A 13629-nucleotide genomic window follows, 5' to 3' on the forward strand; every position below is an offset into this window, starting at 1 on the left:
ATAACAGTGATGATCCTATTACATCTTGAAAGAAATTTCCCAGGGACACCTGTGTCCATCAGGGAGGCTTCTCTGGAGCAGTTTCTACCAAGACAGAGGGAGTAGACTAACCGTATGACTCTCTGGGACAGAGTCAAGCTTTAGCCTGAAGCAGGGAAGCTGAGTCTACGTGACCAGCATGGAACTGAGAGTGGTACAGCTGTCTTTCCAGTTCCCAGGGCAGAGAGACCTCTCCTCTCTTCAACAAACTGTTTAAAGATGAGTGGGAAAGATTTCCAATTATCCCGCACAGGGTCACACTTAAGAAATGACCAGTCCTAGTTCAGAAAACTGTGATTCACTCTTGGTCCATTTGGGATGGGGTACAAGGCTCAGCCCTGGTTTTGCTTTTTCCTTAAAATTTATTATCATTTTGTGTGTGTGTGTGTGTGTGTATGTGAGAGAGAGAGAGAGACAGACAGACAGAGAGAGACAGAGAGAGACACACACACACATACACATACAGAGAGAGAGAGACAGAGAGAGAGACAGAGAATATAAATGTGCCTGTGGCGGCCAGGCCACATGGGATTTGGTTTTCTTCCTTCTACCTTTCTGTGGGTTCTGGGGATCAAACTCAGGTAGTCAGGCGTGGTGGCAAGCACCATTGCCTTTTGAGCTGTCTCCCCAGTTCCTGATTTTCTTTGCTTATTCCTAGAGAGCCCAAATTGTTAATTATCATTTCAATTTTCTATCATCCCTATATCCAAAGAGTTTGGAATGTTAAATTGGGAGTGTAGCCCCCAGCCCCCGGGTCTGAGAGTTGTATTGGTCTGGACTCCAAATCCCACAGAATATTTAAGTGAATTCCCAAAAGAGGATCACGTGGTCCCTTTTTCTTCCTCCTGGTTCCCCCTCGGGGCCACCGAGAGTGCAGGACTCCCTTTAAACCTGGATATTTCTTAATTTGGCTTGTTTTGATTTGGCCAGCTGAATTTGGCTGGCTCATGATGTTGTCGTTAGCTAAGGAGCAATGATTCCAAGTCAGGGGCCACTAAACTCAGAAAGGTGCTGGGTCTCCCTAAGAACAGAAACAGTGCTATGCCAGGGAAGTTCCCGGACCAGAGACTAATGGCCTTTCAGTGACAGTCGGCTCCATGACGCATACCCGATGGGCTTACCAGTTCACAGCTGAACACCCAGGATACCTTGCTCATCCAAGGCCCACACCAAATGTCACAGTGCCCAAGGCCCCAAAGGAACAGGGCCATAGATGGCAGCAGCTACCACACTCTCCTCTACCCTAGGACAAACGGCAGCTTTACTCCATCTCTAGGCATCCTGAAGGGGACTAAAAAGGCAATAATGGTCCTGCCGGAGGTGATGACAGTCCAGAGGGGCTATTATATGAAACAGGGACTGAGTCCACAGGAGACAACAGATCTGTGACCGGCCAGGTAGGACTGAACCTACGTTTAGACAGGGGCCAGGTCAAGAGGGCAGTTGACACACGCAGGATTAATTAAAAACGGAGGTAGACTTTCTAGGCAGTTACAAACAATTCCCAGGGATTATGGCACAGCCTTGTTCAGTCCCTAAGAGCTGGTCGTTATTGTTCTTCCCACTGTATGGAGGTAAACCGAGGAGCTTTAAGTGGAGGTGGGGGAGGTGGATACCAACCAAGGTCACCAGTGAGGGGCTGCCCCTTGACGGTGCACACTTTGCTGTAAGAGGAGTGAGCATGTTAGATGAGCTCACGTTAGATTGCAAGATCAAGGTCACACGGAGCGGTCGGCTGGTAGCGGAGTTCTCACGGCCTCATCTCGGGTGGGACACGGGCTACACCCTGCACCAGTCACCTGAGTGGGCACCTTTGATGGGGATGGGGTGAGCCGAGAAAGCAGGCGCAGAGATCCGACAGAAAGAGAAACAGAAGAACGGAAAAAGATGCAGCCAGGGTTTTTTCTTCCAAGGTCGCCGCAGGCCCAGGATACAAGCGGCCGGGCGGCAGGACGTCGAAGGGTTCTTCTGGGCGTCCCGCGAAGCGCGCGGTGGTCGCTAGTTCGGTCCCCAGGAGCGTTCCCTACGCGTGGGTGCCGCGAGGACTCGGAGCTGCTTAGTGGGTCTTGGCCTTTACTCAGCAGAACTACGACTCCGGTTAGTCAGGGCGAAGTGTCTACAGCCCCGAACTCCGACTGTGCGGCGCGCGCACGAACCTGCTCTTGTCCGACGCTCCCTGGCAGCTGTGTTGAAGCTCCGCCCCGTCCCCACTAGGCCCCGCCCAGCCCCCCCCTTACCTCCCCTACCTCAACCACATCCATTCTCCATTAGTCCCCGCCCAGGTTTCCCCCCAAAGTACCACCCCTGCCCAGTCAGTCCATTTTCAGCAGGACCCGCCCACTCCATGAAAGACCCCGCCCACCCCACACTCTCTAGCAAAGCCCCGCCCCACTCCGCCTTCCTGCCCCTGGGCTCCGCCCAGGCCCCGCCCCCGCTCCGCCTGCCTCGGGCCCGCTGAGCGGCGCCTGTCCGGGATGCGGAGCCCGGACGCCTGAGCCGCGGCGCGACCTCGGCGCGGGAAGTTCGGGCGCCGCGAGGCGATGGAGGCGCCCGGCAGTGGTGGCGGCGACGGCGGCGGGGACCCAGGCGGGGACAGTGCGCAGCCCGACGCCCGCGGCCCCGGCTCCGGGCCGTGCGCGGCCGCCCGCGAGTCGGAGCGGCAGCTGCGCCTCCGTCTGTGCGTGCTCAACGAGATTCTGGGCACCGAGCGCGACTACGTGGGCACCTTGCGCTTCCTACAGTCGGTGAGCTCCCGCCACCTGTGGCCGGCCGGCCCGCGCCGCGCTTTTGTCTGTGGTTCCCCGCCTTGCGCATAGTTTGAAAATGGTTACATCCGCGCGGCCGCTGCCCGGGGCCCCGTTGGGGGTCGGTGTGGGGAGAAGCCCGGACAGGGCCCCCGCGCACCCTCGGCTGTATCGGGGACCTCTGGGCTTCGCAGCCGTGCCCCCAGCTCGAATTACACAGCCACAGCTTTAGACTACAAAACAGCATCCGAGTGCGCCCTTGTACCACGCACCTTACACGGTTCTCAGCAGGCTGAGCCGTTATCGGGCTCATCAGTACCGCGCATATATTTTCCGATCTTTAAGACGAGGGAAGAGTTCGGCTCCAGAGACGTCGAGTCCCTTGCCCTGGATTGCACAGCTTGACTAAGTGGGGTTGGATGCAGGGCGGTGACCTAGGGCAGCCCCTCGGGTGCTTTAAACTCGGGTGTTTAGCTGCTCTTGAGTCTCCAGTGAGAATGAGGAAGGGGCCACTTCCCTACCCTCCTAGGAAGTGAGAAAACTGGAGGGGGGTGGGATGGGCTGGTCTCGGAGACCTGAGGGCTTTAATCTCCGTACCTCCTGCTGGGGCCGCTTTAACTCCGGTCTTAACCCCGCTTCAGGAAGGGACTGTGTGTGTGTGTGTGTGTGTGTGTGTGTGTGTGTGTGTGTGTGAGTGAGAGAGAGAGAGAGAGAGAGAGAGAGAGGAGACCCCTAAAGAGACCCCTGAAAGGAGCATTCTGGGGTTCCCAGTGGCTTGAGGGCGCAGGGGAGTCTGTGTGAGGTCGAGGGTTCCCACTTAGGGAGGAGGGAATATCAAGGAGGGGGGAGGAGCTGTGTAGAGGTATTGAAAGCCATTTGGCCCAAGGATCCTTCTGGAAAGGCCCGTGAGAATAACACAGGGTTGGCTTTCTTTCCCATCTCTTCCTTTCTCACAGCTCCCCGGCTTGAAGCTGGCAGTTTCTAAATGAGTGCTGTAGCCACTCTGGCATTGCTGAGCAGTGACAGATTCTAGGGAACTCCTCACTTCCCCCTCAGCAGTGGCTTAGCTTCTCAGCCTTAAAAAGAAACAGGAAATGTAAACCAGTTTTTATATTAACGGGGTGTGTGTGTGTGTGGGGGGAGATACACACTCCCCATGTTCGCCCCTGGCCATTGTGCTGGGTTAACTGCGGTTTTAAACTGTCCCCAAGAAGAATCTGGGGAAGCTAGGATAATGGAAATTGATCGGAGTCCACATTCTTAGAATTAAAGAAACCAAAAGAAGTTTCTCGGGCTTTCGTGCCATCCTCAGGACACCTGTTTGCCGTTTGTGGACAGGGATTTTTGCTTGGGTGTGACAGGGTATTCTGAGACGGACTTGGTGTTTCTTGAGCGCTCCTGCCACCTATGCTGATCTCAGTTTCCCCACCTGTACAAGAGTAGGAGTCCCCAGGCTGCTTTTGTGCCTTGCCCTTACTGGAGTCTCCAAGCTAATGCCAGAAGCAGAGGGCTGATTGTGTAACCTGAGTAGCCTGCCTTGCCCTGGGAGCCCAGGAGGCTACCTCTGGCCTCTGGGGAATGGCCCTCAGGCAACCCAAGGCCATTTAGTCCTGGAAGCCTGGAGTGAGAGCTGCTTGCTCTTTGTCACCCCGGCTTTCCTTCATGCACCAGCACAGAGGGGCTGGCAGCCTCCTGGGGTTCTCCCCGCCCCAACTTGTTAGCTTTTGTACACCCTGACAGGGGTTCCCTGGACTCCTGGCTCTCTGGGAGGGGCCAGTCTAGTCTACAGTGGCAAAATGGGCACTTAAAAAGTCTAGAGCAAGAGCTGGCCAGATGGCTCAGTGAGTTAAAGGCACTTGCCCCTAAGTCTGAGGACCTGAATTTGATCCCTGAGACCCCACCATGACATACATATTCTCCCCTCAAATATATAAATGAGTAAGTAGATAATATAACATAAAAAGATCCAGAGCTCCAAATTTGGAACCAGATTGCTTGGTGTGAGGTCTTTGGATTGGTGGCTTTAGGCAAGTTGGATTGAAATCTTCAGTCCTTTATTCCCTTGTAAAATGGGAGAGAATAGATCTTGTTCTGTGGGCTTTTTAGGGCAGGTAAGTTGTGTAACTACTTAGAGCCCTCCCAGCAGTGCCTGCAGACAGTTAGCTATGCAAATATCAACTGAAATTATGAGTTATAATTATGTGGTAATTACTCTTACAGGTGGGTAGGGTAGTAGGCTCAGCTGCTGGAGAACAAGGTGGATCACAGGAGGCTGCCTGGAGGAAGTGAGGTCTGAGTCTGCCGAAGCCTGGGGGACTTGCAATGAGTTTCCTTTTGACCTTTGAACTCTAGCCAAGGAAACCACTGGCTCTGTTCTGTTCCCTTCCCATCCTGGGGCTTTGGGGCTCTTCAGTGTGTCCACTCTGGATTTGGGCTGCACCTAGGCCGTGGGCTGTATCCTTCCTTGTCTCCCCAAGGTCCTAGGGGCTCTTTCTAGAGAATCAGAAAGAAACAGGGTGTTTCGTGGAGATGTTGGCACAGACTCAGACCACTTTGGAGGTTGAGTGACCATGCAGGGATGGACAAAAGGCTTTCTGGCACAGAATGGGATCTTGACTTGGAACCTTTGAAATCCTGGGCTGTCTTGGGCAGTGCTGGTGGGGACAATAACATGACAGGTGTCATCTTGTAGGAGCTGACCCTTGTTGTTTACTGTGCAGCATTTTGCAAGAGGCAGCCAATTAACCTTCCCCGAGAAAGGTGCTGTTGGTTTCCCACTGACAGATGAAGAAACTGAGGTGGCAGATTGAAGTGAGCTTCCTGGCAGCCCATGTCCTTTGTGCTAGCTTTGTTGACAGTGCAAAGGTTGAGTGTGGGGCTCTAGAGCGAGACGAACTTGCCTCAGTTTCTACATCTGTACTGTGAGCGTATTGTAGCACCTGTTTGACAGGGGTATCATGAAACTTGAATGAGCCTGAAGTTAACTCCTACTGCGTGATACACAGTAGGTGGTTGGAGAACCAATGATGGTGTTTGGGGGCAAGGGTTCTTGGAGTCTCTTCCCTAAAGGAAGGGGCTGAGTGAGTTTTTCACCCTATTTTTGGTTGTTGGTTAGAGTCCTGGTATAATGGACAGAGAACCCTGGTGGGACCCGTCAGCTTTGACCTGGGAACTCCCCTTGGTTGAGGACAGAGACCTGTCATTTCCCGGTACCTGGAAGATCTTCTCAGAACCACCATAGCTGGGGTCTTTGAAAGGAGCAAGGACTATGGGCACAGAGCTCCCAGAATGCATCTAGTCTAGTGGTTCTGCTTTTTTTTAGGTGGGGGGAGACCAAAGATTTTTCTCTCTGGAGTCTGCTCACCAAAACAAGAAATTGTGGTTTGCACAGTCACTCTGTGTTCCTAGCTCTGCCCCAGGGAGAAGGCCTGGGGTGCAGGGCACACTAGAGTCTGCAGCTATCCAGTCAGGATGACTAACTCCATGGCTTTGGGCATCTTCACGTGCTTGTGTCTGGAAAAGTAGGGAGCTGAGAAGTGTGGGCAGAGCAGGTCTGCTTTGGGAATGTAAGCAGTAATCATGGGGCTGGGGAGATGGCTCCGTGGATAAAGCACTTGCCTTGCAAATGTGAGGACCAGGGTTCAGATCTCTAGAACCCACATAAAAGGCAGGCAGGTGTGACTGTCCGTCCGTAATCTTGGCATTTGGGAGATGGAGCTGGGACCCTTAGGGCAACGGGGCTAGCTAGTGGGAAAGCCGTGGGCCTAGCTGGAGACCCTGCTTCAATATATAAGGGGGAGAGTGACCAAGGAAGACAACTGCCTTCAACTTTGGGTCTCCATAGTCATATGCACACATGTGCATGCTCATACACGCATACATGTGCACCTGCACACATGTGAACATGCATTTGTACAGGCACAGCACAGGGAGCCTGAACCAGACAGAAGCCAATGAAATCCTTCAAAAATATTTGTTTAGAAACATATTACATTTGCTTATTTGTGTGTGTATGTATGTATGTATGTATGTATGTATGTATGTATGTATGCCACAGTGCATGTGTGAAGGTCAGGATAGTGTGAGGCGGTCAGGTTTCTCCCCTATCATGTTCCAGGGATCAAACTCAGGTCTTCAGTCCTGGAAGCCTGTCTTACCAGCCCCCCAACTTCAATTTATTTATTTGTTTTTGAGGTAATACCTCATGTAGCCCAAGCTGACAGCAGACCTGATGTGCAGCGGAGCATGACCTTGTGTTGTGTGATAAAACTTTGCTTGGGGAGACGAAACACACTCTTTTACACGCCCAGATAGGAAACCCATGACAGACTGAAGTATGGATACCACCAAAGCCCAGCTTAGTGAACCAGTGAGTTTTATTGGGGTTACTTACAGGAATATGGGTGAGGGGTCACTTACAGGAGCAGGAATGACTCAAAGACAGCCACATCACCAAAGTCCACCCCAGCATGGGTGACAGCTCACCAAGCTGGGAACCTGGAGCACACTGCACAGCCTGCAGGCGGATTAACAGGCTGGAGAGTGCCCTTTCCAGGTGCCTCTGTTGGTCTACATCTCTTCCAGGCAGCTCAGCTGGTCCCTTCTTCCAGGCAGCTGGTCCAGCAGGGAGTTTCAGGGAGTTTCTTGAAGCTACTTTTTTGTTGTTGTTGTTTGCCTCCCTGCTTAGGGAGCTAGCGTGCAGGATGGAATGTTTTGATCTTGGAGACAGTGACACAACACTCCGCCCCTTCTCCCTGTCTTACTTCCTTCGCACCCTCCTTCCCCCCAGTGATCCCTGAGCCTTGGAAGGGTGTCCATCTATGACTAAGAAATAGGCCACCATGCCACAGTAACAGTCCCTTGCTCCTAGAAGCTTCACTGGTGGTTATGAGTTGAGACTGATAATACATGATCTGTGGGCATAAGCGCCCATATTTAGAAGGCAAGTTTAACAGGCACATCATATCTATCAGTAAAACCATAGAAGTTGCTCCCCCATTGAGACTTAGGACCGCCCCTAAATCCCAGGTTTTTGTCTTGGCTTACAGTACCAGATATGAATGAACTCTTTCTTGTGCAATGAGCCTTAAATCCAACTGCATGGCTCTGGTTGGTTTCACTCACAGTAGCTGAACCACTGTTGCACAAGCAGGTGCATCCTGCCTGGCATGTCAGTGTTTTAGCATGTAGGGTCCATAGCCAAGCAGGAATGATGGTGACAGTTCTCCACCAGCCGTCTGCAGTCAAAGCATGCACGTGGGGAGTCTTTAGCCATAGGGTCTTACATCTAGGTTTGACATACAATCAACAACAGCAGCAATAGCCTTTATATTTTGTGGGGCCTCAGGAGCTTCTCTGGCCAAGAACTCAGGGAGGTAGCCCACTCCTAAGACTAGAGTTTTCATTTAGTCACTTCATGGCCTCTGAAAGTGTCCGTTAGAGTTATTTTTCTTTTAATTAGCCCAGCCCCAGTAGGATTGCAGGATAGGTGGAAGTACCACTGGCTTTCCAAATCCGCAAAACACTCAGAGGCTAGCATTACGTCATCTGTAGAACAAAACCCTTTTCCAGATGATGGACAGGACAAGGCAACATCCCCAGCCACCAACCCATAACAAACTGGGGTTACAAAGATAGCCTTGGTGAAGTATTCTGGGAGTCTGCTGCCACCTGTTCTTATGGTTAGGTGACCCCAAAGATTCACAGCTAAGAAGATACTAAAGCCTAGCATAAACACAGTCTAATATAGCACAGAAAGGTTCCATTCATTTGTATCAATTGCTTTCTTCACAGATCAGGATTGGGTACAGGGCATGGATAGGAGGCACTAACCTAATTAGCTCCCTGTAATCCTTAAGTCATTCTCTCTGAGCTGTTACATTTCCATATCCTGGAGTTCTTCCTCAGAGCCTACATTTCTCCACACCCAATAAACTCAGTGGGCCTGACTTAATTTGCTCAGACTTACTCAGGACCAAGAGGCTCTGCTCTCCCTTGCTGCACTTGCTGGCTCTCAGGGTGAGAGCTACCCTGAGTTGGCCACGTGCATGTTGTTGTATCTTGCTACTTCATCCGCCATACCTGGTGGTTGGGAGAGTTCCTGACTGGGAAACCATCTCCACCGCTGGCATAACCTTTTGCTGGAGGTGACTGTACCCTCCTTAGTCTGGGGGGATGATTACCCACTTCTGGACCAGGCTTGATTGTCTTCACTTGTTCTGGTGTATCACAGATGTCCTCCGGTGAGTATGAATCTTGCCACATTTATCTTCCAGTAATCCAGACAGACCTCCGTCTGCTTTACTTTTTTACTACGTTGCTCTCTGTTTAAAAACTCTTTTCATTTTGGCATAAGCCTCTGGGATCTGCCAGAGCCTTTTTTTTATAAAGATCTTGCTCCAACAATGGACTCAGCAAAGACACTAAAGCCCCACACCAGTCCCTGCTGGATCAGTCTCTTCTTTAACTCCTCTGTGAACACAGCTTTCTGGCCCAGTGAGCTGGGGTTCAAGCATGGTCCCTCTCCCCCAACCCGAGACAGGGTTTCTCTGTGTAGCCCTGGCTGTCGTCCTAGAACTCTGTAATCCAGGCTGTCCTTGAACTCAGACATCTGCCTGTCTCTGCCTCTTGAGTGTTGGGAGTAAAGGCATGAGTCACCACGTCCTGGCTTACAATTCCCCTTATTCCTAGTTCCCTCAGTAGCATGCCCCTCCTCTATGGTTCTGCAGTTCATGGTATTTATGGGGACCTTAGGTGGAGATAACCAAGTGTTCCTAACGGCTCTGAGAAGCCACTCAGTCAAGGACTGATTTCCCTCATAGTGTCTTAGGTTATGCAGCCTTTGCCTTAAGGAGGGATAGCAAGTTCCACTGCAGCCAGACTGATCCTGTGCACTCCCATGTCCCACAGCCTCACAAGCCAGGCTGAAACAGGCTCTTCCTCTGCATGTTTAAAAGGCTACCGTACATCGGCCGGCTAAGTGCTGAGTGCTTTCTGATCACACTGACTTGCATTGGATCCTGGTTAACGCACACATCTGCCTGCTGGATTACAGAGTTCCCCTTTTTCTACTGAAGCTTGGACTTGAGGGGTATGTTTTATTGCTTTTACCAACTCCCATTCTCTTGTTTATCTATGTCAGCTGTCAAATCAAAGGCTAACATGGCTGGCCGCATCTCCCTTTCTTATTGCAATTGCTCCTTTACACAGACACCCTTCTGCTTAGGTGCCTTTTTGGCTTCAGATGCAGTTTTTACTCCATACAACAGAGGCCAGGCAACCTCTGCCACCTCTTGCCAACAGTCTCAACTCTTGTATGCTAATCCCAAAGATGGCAAGATTTCCTCTAAACTGTGTTCAGGTCATCTTCATGTTCACATGGTGGACCCCACTCCTCCCATACCACATATATGAAGACTGCCATCCCAGGATTGCTCCCACAGACACTCCTAACCTGATGGCTTGGCCTGAGTTGCCTGTCTCACTCACGAGAACCCTGAAAACTTGTTGTCAAAGCATAGAGGCACACTCTCACACATACAGGAAAGGACAACTCTCGGAATTTCCTCCGAGGATGCTCCCCCTTAGGCTGCCTCAGCCTCAGTTGTATGCCTCGATACCCGTAGCCAGGACTATACACTCAGCCCTCCCTAACTCGTCTTTGGGTCTGTCATGTCCCTGTTTGGGCACCAATTACGTTGTGTGATAAAATGTTTTCCTGGGGAGACAAAACACACTCATCTACTCACCTCATGTAGAGAACTCAAAATAGACCAAAGCACGGGCACCACCAAAGCCCAGCTTGGTGAACCAATGAGTTTTCTTGGGGTTACTTGCAGGAATGTGGATGGTTGCTTACGTGAGCAGGAATGCCTCAAAGACAGCTGTATCACCCAAGCCCACCCCAGCATGGGTGACGGCTCATGACCCTGGGAACCTGGAGCACACTGCACAGCCTGCAGGCAGCTCCACAGGTTGGAGAGTGCTCTTTCCAGGTGCCTCGGTTGGTCTAAAGCTCTTTCAGGCAGCTGGGCTGGTCCAGAGTCTTCATTGCTTCTGGTTTTGTTTTTTCTGGCAGGATGGAGCCTAGTGAATCTGGTGAGCTTCAGGGACTTCTTGAAGCTCCTGTTTTGTTGATTCTCTGCTTAAGAAGCTTCCCTGAAAGGTTTTAATCTTGGAGGAGACTCTTGTACAATTTTTGGTCCTCCTGTTTTCCCTTCTAAGTGCTGAGGTTACAGGCATTTGCCTGTATACACAACCCATGTATATATTGCTGGGATTGAACTCGGGACGTCTTGTATGCCAGGCAAGTACTCTACCCACTGAGCTGTTTAATTGCTTGTAGTATTGGAAATGCAACCCAAGGCCTTGCATTGCTAAGCAAGCATTCTACCACTGAACTGTATCTCTGGCCCCAGTGAGAACCCCGTGGTGATAACATCTCAGATGTCAAGGTTCTGTGGCCCCATTTCTGTTTTTGCAAGCAGAGCCCTGGACATTGATTATGTTCCTCAGCATGCAGGTATTTATGAGATGCCTGCTGTCCCCTCCAGACTATGAGCCAGGCCCTGGGAATGCAGCCGCCAACAAGGCACACGTGGCACTTGTCTCTCGGAGGATGGCTGCACCTGTGAATGAACGACTTTTGCTCAGATATAGGAAACTCATTCACCATTATCCTTACACTCTCCCTGGTAGCCCTGGATCCCGTCACATCAGGAGAGACGGATGGTGCTGGTGTTTCTGGCCTGGGAGACCTTGGGCAGGAGTAGAGAGAGTACTCCCTTGATCAGGCCAAGGAGCAGGCCCTATTGGGCTGTCTTCCTCGCTCAGGCGCTTTCCTCAGAAGGCAGTGGAGCCTAGCCAGCATCAACAGTTATTTGTCAATTGCTTTTGGTTTTCCTGGAAGATAGTTCTCAGGGTAGAATCCTGACAGAGGGTACTTACCTAAGCCAGTGTGTAGTGTCTCCTAGCCACTGAGCCAGGGTAGAACAGACCCTCACCTTGGTCTTTAGAAGTCTGCTAGGTGGAGAGCAAACTGAGGATCATGGGCTGAGTCTTTTGTTTACAGGTGAGATGCTATGATCTCTGTGAGAGGCAGTTCCCTGATGTTAGCCACGGTCCTATCTGCAGAACCCTGGGGACTGTCAAACCCAGAACCTAGGTCCCAGAGGAGCCAGCTGCTGAGAGGGCACTCTGTGCTGGTGTTCCACTTAGTGGCACTACCATATACATTGGGGGACAATTGCCAGTGTCATCTGTCACCAGTTAGATGCCAGAACAGTTTCTGCCCCATAGGACTATCGGAAAGTCTCAGAAGTTGCCAGATGTCCCATGAGGGTGAAGCAAACAGAGTTTCCTGATAAGAACCCCTGGGCTGGTGGGCCCTTTCTGGCTTCTAGCTTATGATTCCAACCTTTGGGTGTATATGTGTGTGTGTGTTTAGGTGAGGCTTCTACCAGCAATGTGGCCCCTGTATTCTTCTTCCTAACAGGTAAGAGTGCTTACTCAGGGTCTGGAACCATATTAGTACTTTGGCCCTGTGACCTTGGACTTAACCCTACACCTCTGTTCACTGGTCTGTGAAGTGTGGCTGCTTGGAGCCATTCCGGATTCCTTCTTGCACTGCATGAAGCGATCTGATCTGGAGAAGGTGCCCCGTGCTCTGGATTCACGCTGGTGGCTGCAGACTCTCTGTTGTCCCCGTTGGAGAGGAAGGACTTCAAGCCTCCCTGTGCCCGAGCTGGGGAAGTTTAGTGTGCTTTCTCTACTCTTTCAAGGGCGGCTGGGCTCCTCCTTTGTCTTGTGGTCGGGCACTCAATCTGAGTCTTTCGGTGGCCTAGTTCCTTCCCCAATGTGGAGCTGACAACGATCCCTTGACTCTTGGCCAGGGGAGGCCAGGCTGGTGTAGGTTGTGGGCCTCTGGAGCCTGGGTAGTCAGTCTTCTATCTGTTCAGGGGAATGGTGTGGAGGACAAGGAGCTGCTTCTGCTGAGAGCTTTTATTCCCCTTTGGTCAGTGGGCATAAGTACCTACTAAGTTGCACTGAGAGCTTTCATTCATGAATTCACTTCCCATTTGGTCAGCGGACACAAAGTACCTACTAGGTTCCAAGTATTGTGTTCTGTCTTGGTGTATGACTAGGATATGATGAACGGGTCCCTACCTCACAAAGTCCTCACAGAAAGAGAGCACTTGAAAATGACCAGTTATAAGAGTGACAACAGGATGCCCTACTGTGCACCAGGCACCCCAGAGTCATCTCTGACCCTTTGCACACGCTCCTGTAGATAGCACTGTAGCTGCCACTCATATGAGGAAAGGAAGGCCCAGAGAGGTTTGAGAAGGTATTCAGGTCTGCAGCTGGGATGATGACACCTGAAATAAAATGAAGGTGACAGATATGATGGCACCTGCTCAAGTGGAGTGGCCAAGAAGGGCCTCTCTGGAGGTGGGAGAGCTTCAAGAAGTGTGTTATGGGCAGCGGGAGGTGCATGTGCAAACGCCCTGGGGCATGGTGCTACCTGACTGGTTGACTGGCCAGAAGCTGAAGTGGTTGGAGGGGAGAAGGTGGGGTGCAGTTGCTGCAGTGGGTTGGGGCCAGGTGGCTCAGACTGTGTGTGCTTTGTGTATGTGTGTGTGTACGCGTGTGTCCGTGTGTGAGTGATATGTGCATGTGTGCATGTCTGTGTGCGTGTTGAACACTTTGGGTTCAATGCAGATGTGAAAAACCTATAACAGTGTTCAGCAGCGGTGTGGTGGAAGGCAGCTTGTGTGGAAGTCTCTGGAGCCTCCTCCTTTCTCTGGGTATCTATCTAGGAGGCAGGTGACACACTCTGCCTCCTCCA

The 13629-nt window shown here is 51.5% G+C and overlaps 1 protein-coding gene across 1 annotated transcript in view; it reads left to right on the top strand.

Annotated features, from left to right (window-relative positions):
* Positions 1-2493: 2493 nt before the first annotated feature.
* Prex1 (phosphatidylinositol-3,4,5-trisphosphate dependent Rac exchange factor 1) overlaps positions 2494-13629 on the top strand; it is a 152494-nt gene continuing 141358 nt past the window's right edge. Inside the window, exon 1 of the mRNA XM_057780640.1 lies at positions 2494-2783. Within this exon, the coding sequence (XP_057636623.1) occupies positions 2580-2783 (204 nt within the window). The 5' untranslated portion in view covers positions 2494-2579. The remainder of the gene's footprint in view (positions 2784-13629) is intronic.

Source organism: Chionomys nivalis, chromosome 9 (genome assembly GCF_950005125.1).
Source record: "Chionomys nivalis chromosome 9, mChiNiv1.1, whole genome shotgun sequence".
In the NCBI taxonomy this organism is placed as follows: domain Eukaryota; kingdom Metazoa; phylum Chordata; class Mammalia; order Rodentia; family Cricetidae; genus Chionomys; species Chionomys nivalis.